The sequence below is a fragment of the Camelus ferus genome, chromosome 4, assembly GCF_009834535.1.
Source record: "Camelus ferus isolate YT-003-E chromosome 4, BCGSAC_Cfer_1.0, whole genome shotgun sequence".
Taxonomy (NCBI): domain Eukaryota; kingdom Metazoa; phylum Chordata; class Mammalia; order Artiodactyla; family Camelidae; genus Camelus; species Camelus ferus.
In genome coordinates, this window is record NC_045699.1 from 66,458,918 (window position 1) to 66,474,643 (window position 15,726).

At 37.5% G+C, this 15,726-nt stretch overlaps 1 protein-coding gene across 10 annotated transcripts in view; it reads right to left on the reverse strand.

Moving 5' to 3' along the window:
* MAPKAP1 (MAPK associated protein 1) overlaps positions 1-15,726 on the reverse strand; it is a 208,856-nt gene that overhangs the window by 95,485 nt on the left and 97,645 nt on the right. For all 10 annotated transcript variants that reach the window (XM_032478440.1, XM_032478441.1, XM_032478438.1 and 7 more), the window contains one exon: positions 3,325-3,501. In XM_032478440.1, coding sequence (XP_032334331.1) covers positions 3,325-3,501 — 177 coding nt within the window. The remainder of the gene's footprint in view (positions 1-3,324; positions 3,502-15,726) is intronic.

A 15,726-nucleotide genomic window follows, 5' to 3' on the forward strand; every position in this document is an offset into this window, starting at 1 on the left:
ACACACTAGTAAGGGCAAGGTCAGAATCAGCACCCAAGTAGTCTGGCTCTGGAGGCCACCATGCTCTTACCCATTACATTATAAAGCCTTAAGACAGTGGGACTCACTTGAATGGCTAATCCAACACCAGATTTACCTCCCCACATCTCAGCCATGAGCAGGGTGCTGAAAAGAGCATGGACTTTGAGGTCAGGCATGGGGTCAAATCCAAGCCTGAGAGCAATACTTCCCAGCCTCAGTTTTCATGTCTCTAAAATGGGCATCATAAAAACTGGGCTATTTTCAGATTAAATGAAATAACACATAAATAGCTGGCCCTTAGTAAATACTAATTCACTTTCTATTGTTAAACCTAGCTCCCTCTCCCTGGTTCACTGCAGTGTCTTCCCAGTCACTTCCTGCCCATTCTCCACTAGGAAACAGATGCAAAGAGGAAAGGGGAAAAATGAAGAGAAGAAGCTTATCTTGCTGGGACTTCACTCTCTGAAGCTTGGGATACGGCCCTGGAGACTCTTGAAGGTCAGTTCTGTCCTGCACTTGCAGGAGAGGCTTTTCTAACTTAGAATATAGACGAGAAAGGTGAATGAGAAGTTGTTGAACCAAGAAAATATACACAGGGCAAATGCTCAGTAATCTGTACTATTTCATCAGACAACTAAGAAAAAGAAGAAACAGAAAATTTATTGGCGCTTTTGTTCTAAATGTTCACATAAAAAGATTTTACTTGACCTTGTGTCTTTAGAAACACTCCAGACAAGCTGAATAAACTTCTGGACTTTAGAATAGAAAAAGGATTGACTGGGGTGTGTGTGTTTGGGAGTGGGAGTGCAGGGATGGGAGCAATTCAGGGGGGTGGGGAAAAAGCATTAAGTTTAAAGCAGTTTTTTCCCATTCTCTCTTCCCATTCTCTGGATGCTGGGGCTCACAGTGAGACACTGTGTAGTCTTAGATGCTCCTGGGAAGGTACCCACAACCCCACTCTATTGAAAATCACTGATTTTAAAGCTCTTGTTTTAAAAAGAACTTTCAGGTCAAAGAACTGCTATGATCATATGTTAATATTTACATAGTAAAACTATGTGCTAATGAGAACAATTCTTCTAGTGATGACTTAATAGACAAAATTGCAAGCAGAAATTCCACTATACACATCTTTTAAAGTATAAAGAAAAAACTTCTAATGACACCTTGTGATAGTATGACTGAAAAGGTGGTTTTATGAATTCTATTGGTAGCACTGTAACAGACACATCTTTCAGAAGGCTATACATCAGCACAAAGCGAGAGTCTAAAGATGCTTCTTCCCTGACCAATAGTCCTACTCCCAGGAAATTATCCTAAGGAAGTTATTTAACAGAAATAAAAGAGATATAGATAAGGACTATCACTGCAGAATCACTTATTAAAACCAAAACAAGGAAACAATCTAAGCATCGAGACAGGCATCCATTGCACCCCGTATGTTTTTCTGTTGTATTGTTCATCACATTTTAATCATTTGTTTGACAGCTGTCTCTCTACTAGATAGTAAGCTCCATGAGACTAGGGGCTGTTTCTGTCTAGATTTTGTTTTTTGTAAAATCCAAGTACTACTTTATTAAATGACTTACTTTATACAATATGAACATCAATAATAATTACAACTGTAGAAAAATTTTATAACAAGGATGAACTGATCTGTAGACTTCCAAATCAGAGTCAACTGTACATTTACAAAGAATTGTCTTTGCATGAAGCCCAAAAGGAAACAGCACAAAAATGAGTGTTTCTGTAGCCCTTTTATTTTGGCTGCTCAACAGTTTGTTATGGAAGCAGCTGCAGGTTTTTAATCTAAGGTCTGAGATCTTACATAATAAATGTGGACTGAAGGAATTAAGAACAGATAGTAAAATATCTGTAATACAATGTTAAGTAAAAACAACACAATGTGAATACTAGAACTGAGACTGTAATATATACACACGAGGAAATGATTATATAAAAAAATGAAAATAGTTATACTAGGATGGAGGATTCCTTGGGTAACTCTTACATTACTTTAAATACTCTCTAAAGTTGTTGTTTTAGTGCCTCTGCAATGTAAAAAGAAGGAAAATATTTTCTGTTTTATTCACAAAACATGACTTCATGGTAGGGATGAAATGGCAATAATGAAGCTTTAGGAACCACTCCCTGGCTCACTCCCTAGCACTCAGGTTTCTTTCTTTGCTCAAGGGTAGAAACACCCAAAATACTCATCTATCATAGGTAGCAAAATCCTATTTTTAGTAAAAAATCTGAAATAAAGGCAATGTTTTTAAAAGACGGGGGATAGTCCTCTAAAGTAATCCTTCTTCAGGACAGTGAATTTGCTGGTTACTAACAGCAGGGGGTGCCAAAGGGATCACTATTGTTCCCAGGAGATGGCCAGGAGTGGGACTGCCCTGGCCTCTGTTAGAAAAGCTTAAGCTGAGAAAACGCTGTAGGTTTTCCCCTGACAAACAGGACATGTGTGTAATAAGACTCAGGTGCTCTATAGACGTGAATGGACAAAAATTACATTTTTATTTTAACTAACTTCTGATATCTAGCATTTCCTTACATTATGAACGTGTTCAAGAAATCAGAGCAGTTATTAGCAATGCTGGTGACTCTGTCATGAACAGAAACCCTAGATATCGTCACAGCACATTACAGCTGTTGCGGATTTCTCAAATACATTATATTCATCACTACTTTGAAATCACAAATTTGTTTAACAATTTGATAACTATTTAAATATAATGGAATTCTTTTGTACTCCTGTGAGTTTTATCCTCTGCATTCACAAACACTTTTCTGAGAAGGGCTTCTGTAGGCTTTACCAGACTGCCAAAGGTACAGGAAAGGTTAAGAACCTCTACTCAGTTTAAAGGAAGGCAACTAAAAGGAAAAATCAAATTTGATCTGAACAAAGTTGGAGAGAAAAAGAAGTATAAGAGGGAAGTAACTGTAATACATATTTTCATTTAGTTTGGATTCCTTGAAATAGAAAGAGGGAAACAGCAAATTTTTGCTTCATGGACTCCAAAATGCTCCAACAGTCGCAGAGGCCTTGTTCATAGATGTCATTCAGAGATATACCTAATACAATTTGCTACTACAACACAGTCTGTATTTAATCCAGGTGCAGAGGCATGAAATGCAACGCAAATGTTGTCCCCAACATCTCTCTGGGAGTAACCATTACATGTCGACTCTCCAGATACCAAATACCATTCATTTGATGAACAAAACCAAAACCAAATACAAAATATTAGAAGACAGAGATAAGATAGTGAGATAAGTAACAGAGTCAATACTCACATCCGAACAAAGAGTGACTCTTTGGATGTCAGACCAGGAGATGAATACTTTTCAACCAGGGCCAACGTACTGAAGCCAAACTTATGAATGGGCTCGTTGGAATCCAGTGGGGGGAAATCTGTGTCAACCTCCCCGTCATCCTCAGCAATATGTAGGCAGTAGGCACTGACATTATCACTGTAAGGAAAACCAAAAAGCAAGTGAATACCAAGGTGAGGGAGGGATGCAGAGACCAGAGGCTATGGTGTATTGCAAGCAAACTGGGACACTGTTGTTCTTTACCCCAAAGCCCGGTGATAGACCCCCCAAATCCCACCTCACTTGATAAAGAGAAAATACATGACAGCAATGCAAAGGGGGAGGAAAAACAACGTGAAACAGGAGCCTTTATTCTACACCATCTTCCCCACAAATATTTACTGAGCACCTGTTGTAGATAAGACACAGAACTTAACTTCTTAGCTCAAAGAAAAGATTGAGTATCCGCCCTCAAAGGAAGCTTACACTATGGCAGAGGTTTCAAAAAAGTAAGCACTACAATAGCTATAATATGGATGTAAATAAAATCAGTAGCATAAAAGAGAGACAAAGAAAATTATAAGGCAGGAAAAAATTATTTCGGAGGAGGAGTCAGAAACTCTTGATTCATGTTCAGGATTAAGAAACTATCTGTGCTCTAGCTCAGAAGACATACTCAGTGTAACCAAGAACAATCTTTACAGTTCTCCTTTCTCTGAAGAATAGCAGGCTCACTTGGCAGGCTCTGATTCCAAACATCAAGGATGCTTAACAGAATAAAAGCAAATGACCAGATTTATCTCTGGCCTTCTCAACTACTTTCCTAGAATGCCCAGTTAGTACTCCCAGATTCCAGCTTTGCCTAGTTTAGAATTAACACACACCTCCTCCTCCTTCTTTGAGGGAAATAAAAAGACAATGTGCTGAGAAAGGGTAGGAAACTATGCCAACATAAAGACAGTATAAAACTGAAATCAACTTCAACACTTTAAAATATCCTGTACCAAAGCTGGATTGTGAAACTGCAAATCTGCTAGCATTCAGAAGCATGAACCTAATAGTTCACAAGGCATTAGAATTCTAAATTCTGTAGCTTAAATTTGGAGTTTTAATTATATGATTGATGCTTAAATTAATTAATTGCAAAGTGTATGCTAATTGTTTAATTGGTTGCTTGATCTATATAGATCATTTTTTGAATTAAATGAGTTGATTTACAAAGTTTATTGATTGGATGTGACAATGAATTATTTCACTGACTACCTGATTTGCAGTTTTCCCAATTAATTCACAAATCTTTAGCTGCAACTCTGCTTATTGAGAGAGAGCCTACTTCAGGTGATCTATACTCAGTCTGTCATGACTAAGAGATATTTATTATATAAAACAGGTAATAAGGACAGATTAAAATTAATGGGAACTGTAAATTTACTAAATGGATGGATAACAAGAAAGTAATCTGGCTAGGTTTGTCACTATAAATTTCATGTATTTACAATGCTGTTAAGAAATTTAAAATTCATCTCTGAATGGTATGAGAAACATACCAGTCTTTGCAAAATGTTACTAACTTCAACACAAAACACTTGCAGATACAGAAGAAAAGCCCTTTAGATGAAGAAAATGTCATGGTGTACTTAGCTAAGGGCTTTGTGTCTAGAGAGACCTGAGTTCAAACCTAAGCCCCACTGCTCATGGGCTATGTGACCTCAGAGAATAGGCTTCATCTCCTTGAGTTTCAGTTTCATCATCTATAAAAAAGGTATAATCTACTAGAGGTGGCTGTGAAGATTAGATGAGATAATATATGTATCGCCTAGCATACAACAGAGGTAAAAAAAAAAAATGATATGGTAACTATAATAAAGTCAGATGGAAAATAACTTCTACAGTTGGGTCAGTCCTTAAAGATAAATCCTGGATGCATATTAGAGTAACAATGAAACTGAGAGACATGTTCTATGTACAAACATCTGTAACTGGAGTTCACATGTCCGCCATGCTCCAGCCTTAGGGCCATTGAGCCTCCAGGGTTTCATGAACAGGGCAGACAGTGATGAAGCAAGCAATGGACAGCACAGATTATTTACTGCCTGTAAATCATCCTGAGGAATGTCTGTGATTCCCTAGCACCACAGAGGTTTCAAGGGCAAATAATAAGTCTATTGATCAAAGCAGAAAGCCAAACATTGGTATCAGAAGAATTCTGCTTTGATTGTCATGGATGCCCCCAAATCCCCTCAAAACAAACTCAGCAAATGTCACAGGCTAAGATCCAAAAGCCAAAAGACTCACTGAGCCAAGTGCTATTATTCTCCCCAGTTCGTAAATGTAAAGTGTGGTATCATTTATTCATTTAAAAAACATGTGCAAAGTGCCTATGCTGTGCTATAGCCTGTCCTGAGCACTGGAAACACAGCAAGGAAAAGAAGAAATAATTCACTCCATATTACACAAACTAACGGAAGTCTTCTCTGGGTCGTCAGTAAAGTTTAGCAGTAAACAGTGCTTCACCCCCTATTAACTCTTAATTGAACATCTGAGAGGAAAATTATTAAAATTCCATATTTTGCACATTTTGCGTGGATTTACTGGTTCCTTTGTGCCTTTAAGGATATCTAACACTAACAAACAAGTATAAGACAACTGGATCCACAAGAGTGGGGCTGGCATGGAAGGAGTAGTCCCTTTCAGGTACCACGGAGTTTGTGAGCAGACTGGAAGTTTCAATAATGAACGGATGCAAAATGCAGCCTGTTGCCAAGAAGAGATCCTTTGCGGGGAGATGTTGTACATACTATCTCCAAAGCTTTAATGAGTACAGGTAACTGAATTTCCCTTATTCATATTTCATCAAACAAAGCTAAAATTTTTCGCTAGAAAAATTTATTTCATTTAATTGTGGACCAATATACATTTTATGTGCAAAGGCCAGTGTGGCTTTAATGAAGAGACAGACGTGTATGGCACAAATATAAATGGTATTTAATTCATGTATGAAAGTTCCAGGAAGGAGCATTCCAGGAAGCAACCCAGATTTCTACCAAATGTGATCTAACATGTTCGTAAAAATTTACTCTTCTCTTCAGGAAGTGCAAAACACACTAAAGTATGATGACCAGACAGATGAATGCTTACTGTTTTCTTTTAATTAAAAATAAAAGAATGTGTGATTCTGAGATGTCCAGAACTCTGACTACATGGGCTGTGCTGTTTATTTTGATGAAAGAATCAACATTAAGAGCAAGTCAGGCATTAGCAAAACAGAAAGAAAGATCCTGAGGGTTGCAGCTCAGAAGTTCTTCTCTTTGAAGTCACAGAAAGGATTTTCAAGACTGTCAAGATTTCCTTTTCTCTAAAACAAACCCCCATAAATGGAAAGTAAAAAACGGATAAATAACATCATAAAGTTTGTCAAGCCAAAGCAAGCTCACACAAGAACAGTACAGTAAAATCTAAATTTTCTGGTAAAGTTCTAGGGAGAAAATGCCCACTGACTTTTAGGCAGAAGCAAGACCTTCATATTGTTCTGTCTGAGCTCCTTTTAGGGTAGTTTCCACTGCTACATCGTCAAGTTCTTAACTTCTTTCTTCTGCAGTGTCAAATCTGCTTTTAATCTCCTCTAGAATGCTTTTCATTTCAGATACTAGACTTTTATCTCGAGAAGTTTCATTTGGATTTTTAAAAATAGACATCTTTTACTTCTTTCCTCTTCATGTTTGCCTCTGTTATCCTGAACATTTGGAGCATGTTTATAATAGCTGTTTAAACATCCCTTTTTGCTGATTCCATCACTTCTGGAAAATCCTTCCTTGTATTGTTCTATTTGAACAAGAGAAATTATTCAATCAAATTCACTTGGTAGAATTCTAAATTTCAGAAACTCATGAATTCTATTACAAATTCACCCTGAAAATATTCACTTCACCCTCAGTCCCACTACCAGAGGGACCTTTCAGAAACACAAATGCTGTCACCCTCACCAGCTTAAAACCTTTCACTCACTATCTTTAGAAAAAAAACAAAAGATCCTTTAAAGTACATGTTTTCCATAAAGCCTTCCAACCCAGTCTCCTGGACATACATCCTGGGGCCAGTCACACCAACTGCTTGCAGTACCCTGATCAGGTTGTATGCCAGCTCTCACCACTGTTCTTGCAGGCCTTTCAGCCCGGAGGCTCCCTGTTCCTAGTCTGTCTAGACAACGTTTGAGATTTAGCTCAAGCATCTACTCCACTGGGAAGCCTTTCCTGACAACCCTACTAACTCTAATCAATCTAGTCCCCCATTTTCAGGCAGAACTAGAAAAGCCCTTCTCTATGTCCCCACAGCATTCTGGATATACACTATTGTAGCAAACCTTAATAACAGTGGAGCTGAAATTGTATGATTTGGTATCTGTCTCATCCACCAGCCTGCATCTTGAGGCCATAAACTTTACGTTATGACTTCCTGTATCCCAGTGTCTAGCAGAGGGCCTGGGATGGTAGAGAAAACATGTAAATGCTTGCTGAATAAATGATTACAAAAATAAAAAGATGGATAGATGGACGCATAGAAAGAAGGAGGAAAGGAAGGAAGGAAGGAAGGAAGGAAGGAAGGAAGGAAGGAAGGAAGGAAGGAAGGAAGAAGGAAGGAAGAAGGAAGGAAGGAAGGAAGGAAGGAAGGAAGGAAGGAAGGAAGGAAGGGAGGAAAATATCAAGTGGGTATAATGTCCATGGTGCTTTCACCATGAGAAGAGCCTCATTTCTTTGTACATCATGGTAGTTAACAGCAAGGGAAATGAAGTCAGATCTGAGCTCAAATCCTGATTCTGGTACTTGCTAAATACATGACCTTGGGTAATTACTTAACTTTTTGATCCTCAGTTTCTCTGTTGTTACCATCTATGCCTTATAGAGCTGTTAAAAGGAATAAGATAACACACTTAAAGTGCTTGGCCATGAGCATGACACACAGCAGGCATTCCAGTGTGTTTGTATCAACCAATTCATTACCTAGCAGTGTGGTGGGGTGGCTCTGGCACCTGGGAAATGTTGATAATGGGTGATCTTTCTGTCCAGTTCAGTGAACAAAATATTTGTATTAACTCTCTCCAAACCTCATCTATCACTTAAATATATCACCAGGTTGAGAACTGCTAACTCAGTGATTTTTAATGAAGAAAGGTTTATACACAGTCAGAAAGCAGACACCTAGAGAAGGGCCTCCCTAGCATGCCAAGGGGGGTAGATCTTTGTATGTTCCTTTATTTTCTCATTCATTCTGCAAATTATTCACTGAGCTTTATGTGTTAAGCACTGTGTTATGGGCTGGGAATACAAGCCCATAAAATAGGTATGGCCCAGGCTCCAAAATCTATCTTGCTACTTATTCAGCTTCTTCACCTGGATATTTCTCAACTAATCTCAACCCAAAAAACAACCAATTACTTACATTACACCCAAAACTGAACTCTTTATTTACCCCATTCTGAATGTATTTCTTCCCTAAGACACTCCATTTCAGCACCACCATCCATACAGTTCTTCAATGTCCAGTCTTAGACCTTCATCTCTTTTCATTCGTCCATGCTGGAGGCTTCAATTAATATCTCTATGCAGATGACTCCTAAATTCACACTTCTGGCTCATCTCTTCTCTAAACTCCAAACATGCAAATATAACTATTTGAAAACTTCTCTTAGATACAGCAAAGCCATCTAAAATGAACAGGGAGAAGACCAAACTCATGCTGCCCTTCCCAGCCCCCTTCACACACCAAAACCCAGTCTTTCAGTGCTCCTTTATCTGGGTGAAGGATGCAATACATCAAGTTGTGCAAGTTGAAATCTAGGGAGTCTTGGTATTGCCCCTCTCCCACACTTCCCATATCTAATTCATTCCTAAGTCCTGCGAATTTTACCTCTTAAATATTTCCAGAATCTGTTCACTTCTCTTAATCACCACTGAGGCCCCTACCTTCCCCTCTTAGTCTCATTCCAGACTATTTTCTCTTCCCTTCTTTGTGCTCCAGCCACAATGGCCTTTAGTTCCCTGACTACAACATGCTTCCTCCTGCTACAGCATCACTGCCATACTGTTCCATCTGCCAGGAAACTTCCCCTGCCAAACGCCTCTGGTATCACTTTCTCAGGGAATTTCTCCCTGAATCCTAGGTAGGACTCTCATAAATGGCATTCCTTCTCTTCAGAGCACTTAGTTTTTAAGCAAACATCATTTGGTTTAATTATTTGAATCATTTGCCCTTTTACCTCACTAGATTGTGGAATTCATGAAAGAGACCACATCTGGTTCCACTCACCACTGTATATCCAGTAAAATGCCTGGTATATAGCAAACACTCAATAAATATTTTCTGAATGCATGAATGAATACAAATGATAAGTGAAATGAGCCAGTAACAAAGTGCTATTACACTTGATAATTTCTTCCTCCCCACCAAACTAAATTTTTTGAGTGCAGCAATCACATTTCCCTTGTTCTCCATTTTATCCTCAATACCCAGGGCCTGGAACTCAATAATATTTGCTGAATGACGAAGTGATGAGGGACTTAAGCCTTTGAGATTAAGCAGGGTATCAAAAGAAGAGTGAGAAAGGCATTTCTAAGGAAACAGCAAAAGCAGACATGGTATCAGTGTCAAGAAACTGCCAGTTAAAGAATGTGATGCATTAGGATGGATGGGAGCATAGCTGGGGTCAGAACAGGAAGGGTGCCTTAAGCTGTATCATTTAGGTAAGTGGTTCTCAAGGATGACTCTAAGGAGTATAAATTAGAAGCAGCAACCTAGAAATGGGAGAAGAGTTGATAGTGGTGGATAGAAGGGGGAGGGGAGTATAAAGAATTCAGATTGCAAAGTTGACAGAAAACACATAATGTAAGGTCAAATGCTCCTACATAACTTCATAAGCCCACAGGGCATCAGTGTATCGTCGTAGCATGGCACAATTACTTACAGTATCAAGAGAGGACTAAATTACGCTACTATTGTTGAACTACTGCTGGTACTGGTTATAGTTGTAGCCAGCTATAGTTATAGTATCTAGCAGCGACAGAAATGAACCTTTACTGAGCACTTCCCATGTATTTTCTCATTTTATTTTCATAACTACTGTGATAGAAAATTTCTATCCTCATTTTACACATGAGAAAACCGGAATCATGGGCTGAAGTAATCCATCCAAAATCACCCTGACGGTTAGTGCCAGAATTCTAACCGACTATGGCTTTGAATCCCACACTGTTAACCACTGTTATATACTGATTAAGAAGGCAGATTAAAATGTTAACACATTAGAGAGCTTCTATGAAAAAATATTAAAATAAAGAAACTTCAATACCGAATGAGATAAACCCTAAAACCCACCAAGCTTCCCAAGGGCTCTAGGTAGCGGAGGTTACATCAGAATGAAGCAAATCCACAGTGAAATCCGTTGCATGGCTATGTCATGACTTGGTATACTCTAGAGCTGCACTCTGCAACATGTGGCTACTGAGCACTCGAAACGTGGCTAACCGGAACTGAGATGTGCTGGTGTACTGCAAACAGCAAATAAACACCAGATATTGAAAACATGATAAAAAAAAAAGAATATTAAAAAAATCTCATTATAATTTTTATATCAATTACATGTTGAAATGATAATATTTAAGATACAATGGGTTAGATTAGATACATTATGCAAATTAATTTCACTCATTTTGGGGGGGAAACATTTAAATAGATAATTACCAGAAAATTTAAAATTGCAAATGTGGCTTACATTTGCAGCTTGTATTATATATTTTCCCAGCTTTATTAAAATATAATTGACATTTAACCCTGTGTAAGTTTAAGGTGTTGATTTGATATACTCTTATAAAATGATCGCCACCAAGTAGCATTAGCTCCATCAGGGTGGGAACACTTGAGATCTACTCCCGTGGCAATTTTTCAACTGTGTTGTACATTAGATCCCCAGAACTTAAAACCTGAAAGTTTGTACCCCTTGACCACCATCTCCCTATTTCCCCCAGCCCCTGGAAACCATCATTCTCATCTCTGTTTCTATGAGTTTGGCCTTTTTAGATTCCCAGTGATGTCATACAGTACTTTGTCTGACTTATCTCAGCATCATGTCCTTAAGCTTCATCTGTGTTGTTGAAAATAGTAGGGTTTCCTTCCTTCTCATGGCTGAATAACATTTTATTGTATACCACACCTTCTTTATCCGTTTATCCATAGACGGACACTTAGGTTGTTTCCATATCTTGGCTATTGTGAATAATGCTGCGATGAACATGGGAGTGAAGATATCTTTTTGAGATCCTATTTGCATTTCCCTTGGATATATACCCAGAAGTGGGATTGCTGGATCACATGGTAGTCACATTTTTAATTTTCTGAGGAATCTGCATACCACCTATACCAATATACATTCCTACCAACAGTGCACAAGGCTTCCCTTTCTCCATGCCCTCGCCAACACTTGTTATGTCTTGTCTTTTTGATGACAGTCATTCTAACAGGTGTGACGTGACTGTGTTTCATTTGGACAGTTCTATAATCAGAAAATTCCACTCACTGTGCACAGCAATAATCTCCAAAGTATACTACTCCAGCTTTCTGTACTACAGCCACATTCTACAGGTTTTTAGTAGTTTACCTGTCAGTAGCCTAATCAAGAGTAATAGTAAGTAAGAGACCAGTGAAATATGTTCAATGTCTAAGGGACAACTGAAAAAGAGAAGGCAAGGAACGGCCATTCTAGTGTACAATGAAGTCATAATACACGACTAACATCTCTGCATAAAATTGGGACTAGTCAAAATTACCCTTGAAAATCCCTTAAATCACCTATGAAGTAGAGTAAATACGGTTTTGTGCAAAGAGCAAGTGTATACCTCCCATCTCAAGTTCTTGACAGGGTAAAACCTCAATGAATTTTATTCTTCTCTCTTTTACAAATGGATGTTCCTCAAAAGATACTGTTTCACTCTTGAATCTGGAATCTGATGGAGAAATATTAATTAAAGAATGTTTTGAAAAAATCTTACAGGTCAGAAATAGACCCACATAAATATAGTCAACTGATCTCTGACAAAGGAGTAAAGGCAATTCAAAGGAGAAAGGATGGTCTTTTCAACTGAATATTAAGATGAGGAAGGAAAGAAAGAAGGGAGGGAGGGAGGAAGGAACAAAGGAAGGAAAAATCTAGACACTGACCTTACACCTTTCACAAAAATTAACTCTAAAAGGATCACAGACCTAAATGTTAAGTACAAAACTATAAAACTTCTAGACAATAACAAAGGGGAAAAACTAGGTAACCTTAGGTTTGGTGATGACTTTTTAGCTATACTACCAAAAGCATAATGTGTGAAAAAAAAAAAGGACAAGTTGGAGTTCATTAACATTAAAAGCTTCAGCTCTGTCAAGGTGCTGTTAAGAGAATAAAACGATGAGCTACAGATTGGGAGAAAAATCTTTATAAAACACACATCTGATAAACATACAAAAAACTCTTAAAACTCAGTAAGAAAGCAACCTGATTAAAAAACAGGCAAAAGACCTGAATAGACAGCTCATGAAATATGACAGACATCAAATAAGCACATGAAAAGATGTTCAACATCATCTCTTTAGGGAATTGCAAAGTAAAACAACCAGATACCACTGCACATCTATTAGAATAGCTAAAATCCAAAATGCTTACTAATCCAAATGCTGGTGAGAACATACAGCAACAGGAATTCTCACGTACCACTGATGAAAATGCTAAATAATGGAAGACAGTTTGGCAGTTCAGAAAGTTTAGAAAGCTAAACGTAGGCTTACCATACAATCCAGCAATTGTGCTCCTAGGTACACACAAAATGAACTGAAAATGTATGTCCATACAAAAACCTGCACATGAATATCTATAGCAGCTTTATTAATAACTGCCAAAAATTAGAAGTGATCAAGATGTCCTTCAACAAGTAAATGGAAAAACAAACTGGGTACACCCACCCAATGGACTATTACTCAGCAATATGAAAAATGAGTTCTCAAACCATGAGAAGACATGAAGGAAATTTAAATGCATACTGCTAAGTGAAAGAAGCCAGTCTGAAAAGGCTACAGATAGTATGATTCTAAGGAGGCAGCTGAAATTCTAGAAAATGCAAAACTACAAAGACAGTAAAAAGGATGAGTAGTTGCCAGAGGTGAGGGAGGTAGGGGCGAACAGATGGCGTGTAGGACATTTTTAGGCTGGTGAAACCATCCTGTACGATATAATCATTAGAACTGTACAATACACAGAGTGCACCTAATGCAAACTACTGACTTTAGTTAATAATAATGTATCAATTTTTGTTCATCAGTAGTAACAAATGCACCACACTAATGTAAGACCTTAGTACCGGGAAAATGAAGGGCAGGAAGGACATATGAGGGAACTCTTATCTTTTCTGTGCAATTTTTCTGTAAACCTAAAACTACTCTGAAAAATAAAGTCTATTAAAAATTTTTTTAATTCCATAGGTAATCGGCTTCAGAATTTAAAAAAAGATTGAAATAGAAGAAAAAGCCAAAAACAAAGAAAGCATAAAAAACAAAGCTTAAAACAAGTTGACTAACATGAAACCAACATATCAGTGGTTACAGTAAATGTTAGTAAGATAAGCTTCCCTATGAAAAGAAAACGACTTAGACTGGGTCAAGAAGGAAAAACCTCACAAAGGTACTCAGTGTATCTAAAACAAAAAGGCTGAACAAAGATATAATGGGCAAGTACAAAAAGAACAAGAGGAAAAATGGCTCATATTACTGAAATAAAGCAAAGAAAAAGGCAGGACACAATACATAAATGAAACAAATAGGGCTTTTACATTAAAAATAAATACATAATAAAGATATGAAATGCATGAATCTTTTTGTGCGCTTGAAATATATAAGGTGGAAACTGTTGAAAGTGGAAACAGGAGAAATGGACACACACACACACACACACACACACACACACACACACACACACACACAAAGGAAATTTAATTCATTTCTCTTAATCATCCATGGACCAAATAGTCAAAAACTGTTAAGAACATCATAGTAATTTAACTTGTTGACTTAATAAGCGGATATTGAAGTCTGCAACCTATAGAGAGTAATTTTTCCCAGAATCTATGGAAAATTTGTACAAATTTATTATATAGTAAGCCCCTCCAAATATAAATCTCTAAGCAGAAATTTTATAGGCCCCATTTCCTGATCAACATTCAAAAAAGATGAATCTATATAACAAAGTCTAAATTTAAATATTCAACTACCTAGAGATTGAAATGATTTCAGTTAGTTTCTTCTGAATAGTCCTCTAAAATCAGTGCATCAAAATAAGCAGGAAATTATCTTAAATACCACAACCCAATCTTGCTCAAGAATTAACAGCTATTATAGTAAAAAAGGCCAAGAGTCGAGCCAAATTCTCCACTCCTTCCCTGGGGCCAAAGCCTACCTCCATAGACAGTTTTTAAGGCACAGAGACAGGAGTACAATATTCTTAAATAAATAGTTTTTTCTTGACAGGAGAGCAACATTCATAAATAAATGATTTTCTTGAAATTGAAGGAAAGCTCTCCCATTCATCTAGCAATTCAGCCCCCTGTGAATGAGGAGCTCTTCCACAGGGCCAACCCACCGCAAAAGATCAAACAAGGATCTATTTCAACACTTAGGTACAAACAAGCTAGAGAAAAACTAAACACAAAAACCCTTGCACTTCATTTCCTGATGAGATTACAGGGATTGACTTTACAGACTGCCTTATAGCAAACAGAACTGAGAAATCCACTGTCACATAAGAATTACAAAAAATTTCAAAAGACCATGGCTTATTTAGAGTCAATGTAATTTTGTAACTCAAAACACATTTACAGAGCAACTATTTTAAAATGTCAACATGTTAGGTATACTCAGGAATACAGATCTTCATAAGATATACTCAATTTCAGAGGTTTACAAACTATTACAAGACGAATTCTATTGGGGGGGTTCGGTATTGCTAATTAAATATTTGAATCTTCCTTATTAGCCTTTCTAATTTTTGGTTTACTTTATCAGTTTCCGATAAAAAGGTACTGAAATTTTCTGTTTTGATTGTGGATCAGTCAAGGATGTATGTTTATAATTCCCTTAAAATATTTTGAGACTATGTTGCTAGATGCATTCACATTCAGAACTATTATATTATCTTGGTGGGCTGTTCCTTTTTTCATTATGTACTTTACCAGAATATCCATATTGGTTTTGTTTTTGCCTTAAATTCTACCAGTTCACTCACTGCCACCCTCCTGACCACCTCGCTTTGCCAGATGGAACAGAAGACTCTGACCCATGGTAACAGAAAAGGCAGAATGGCTG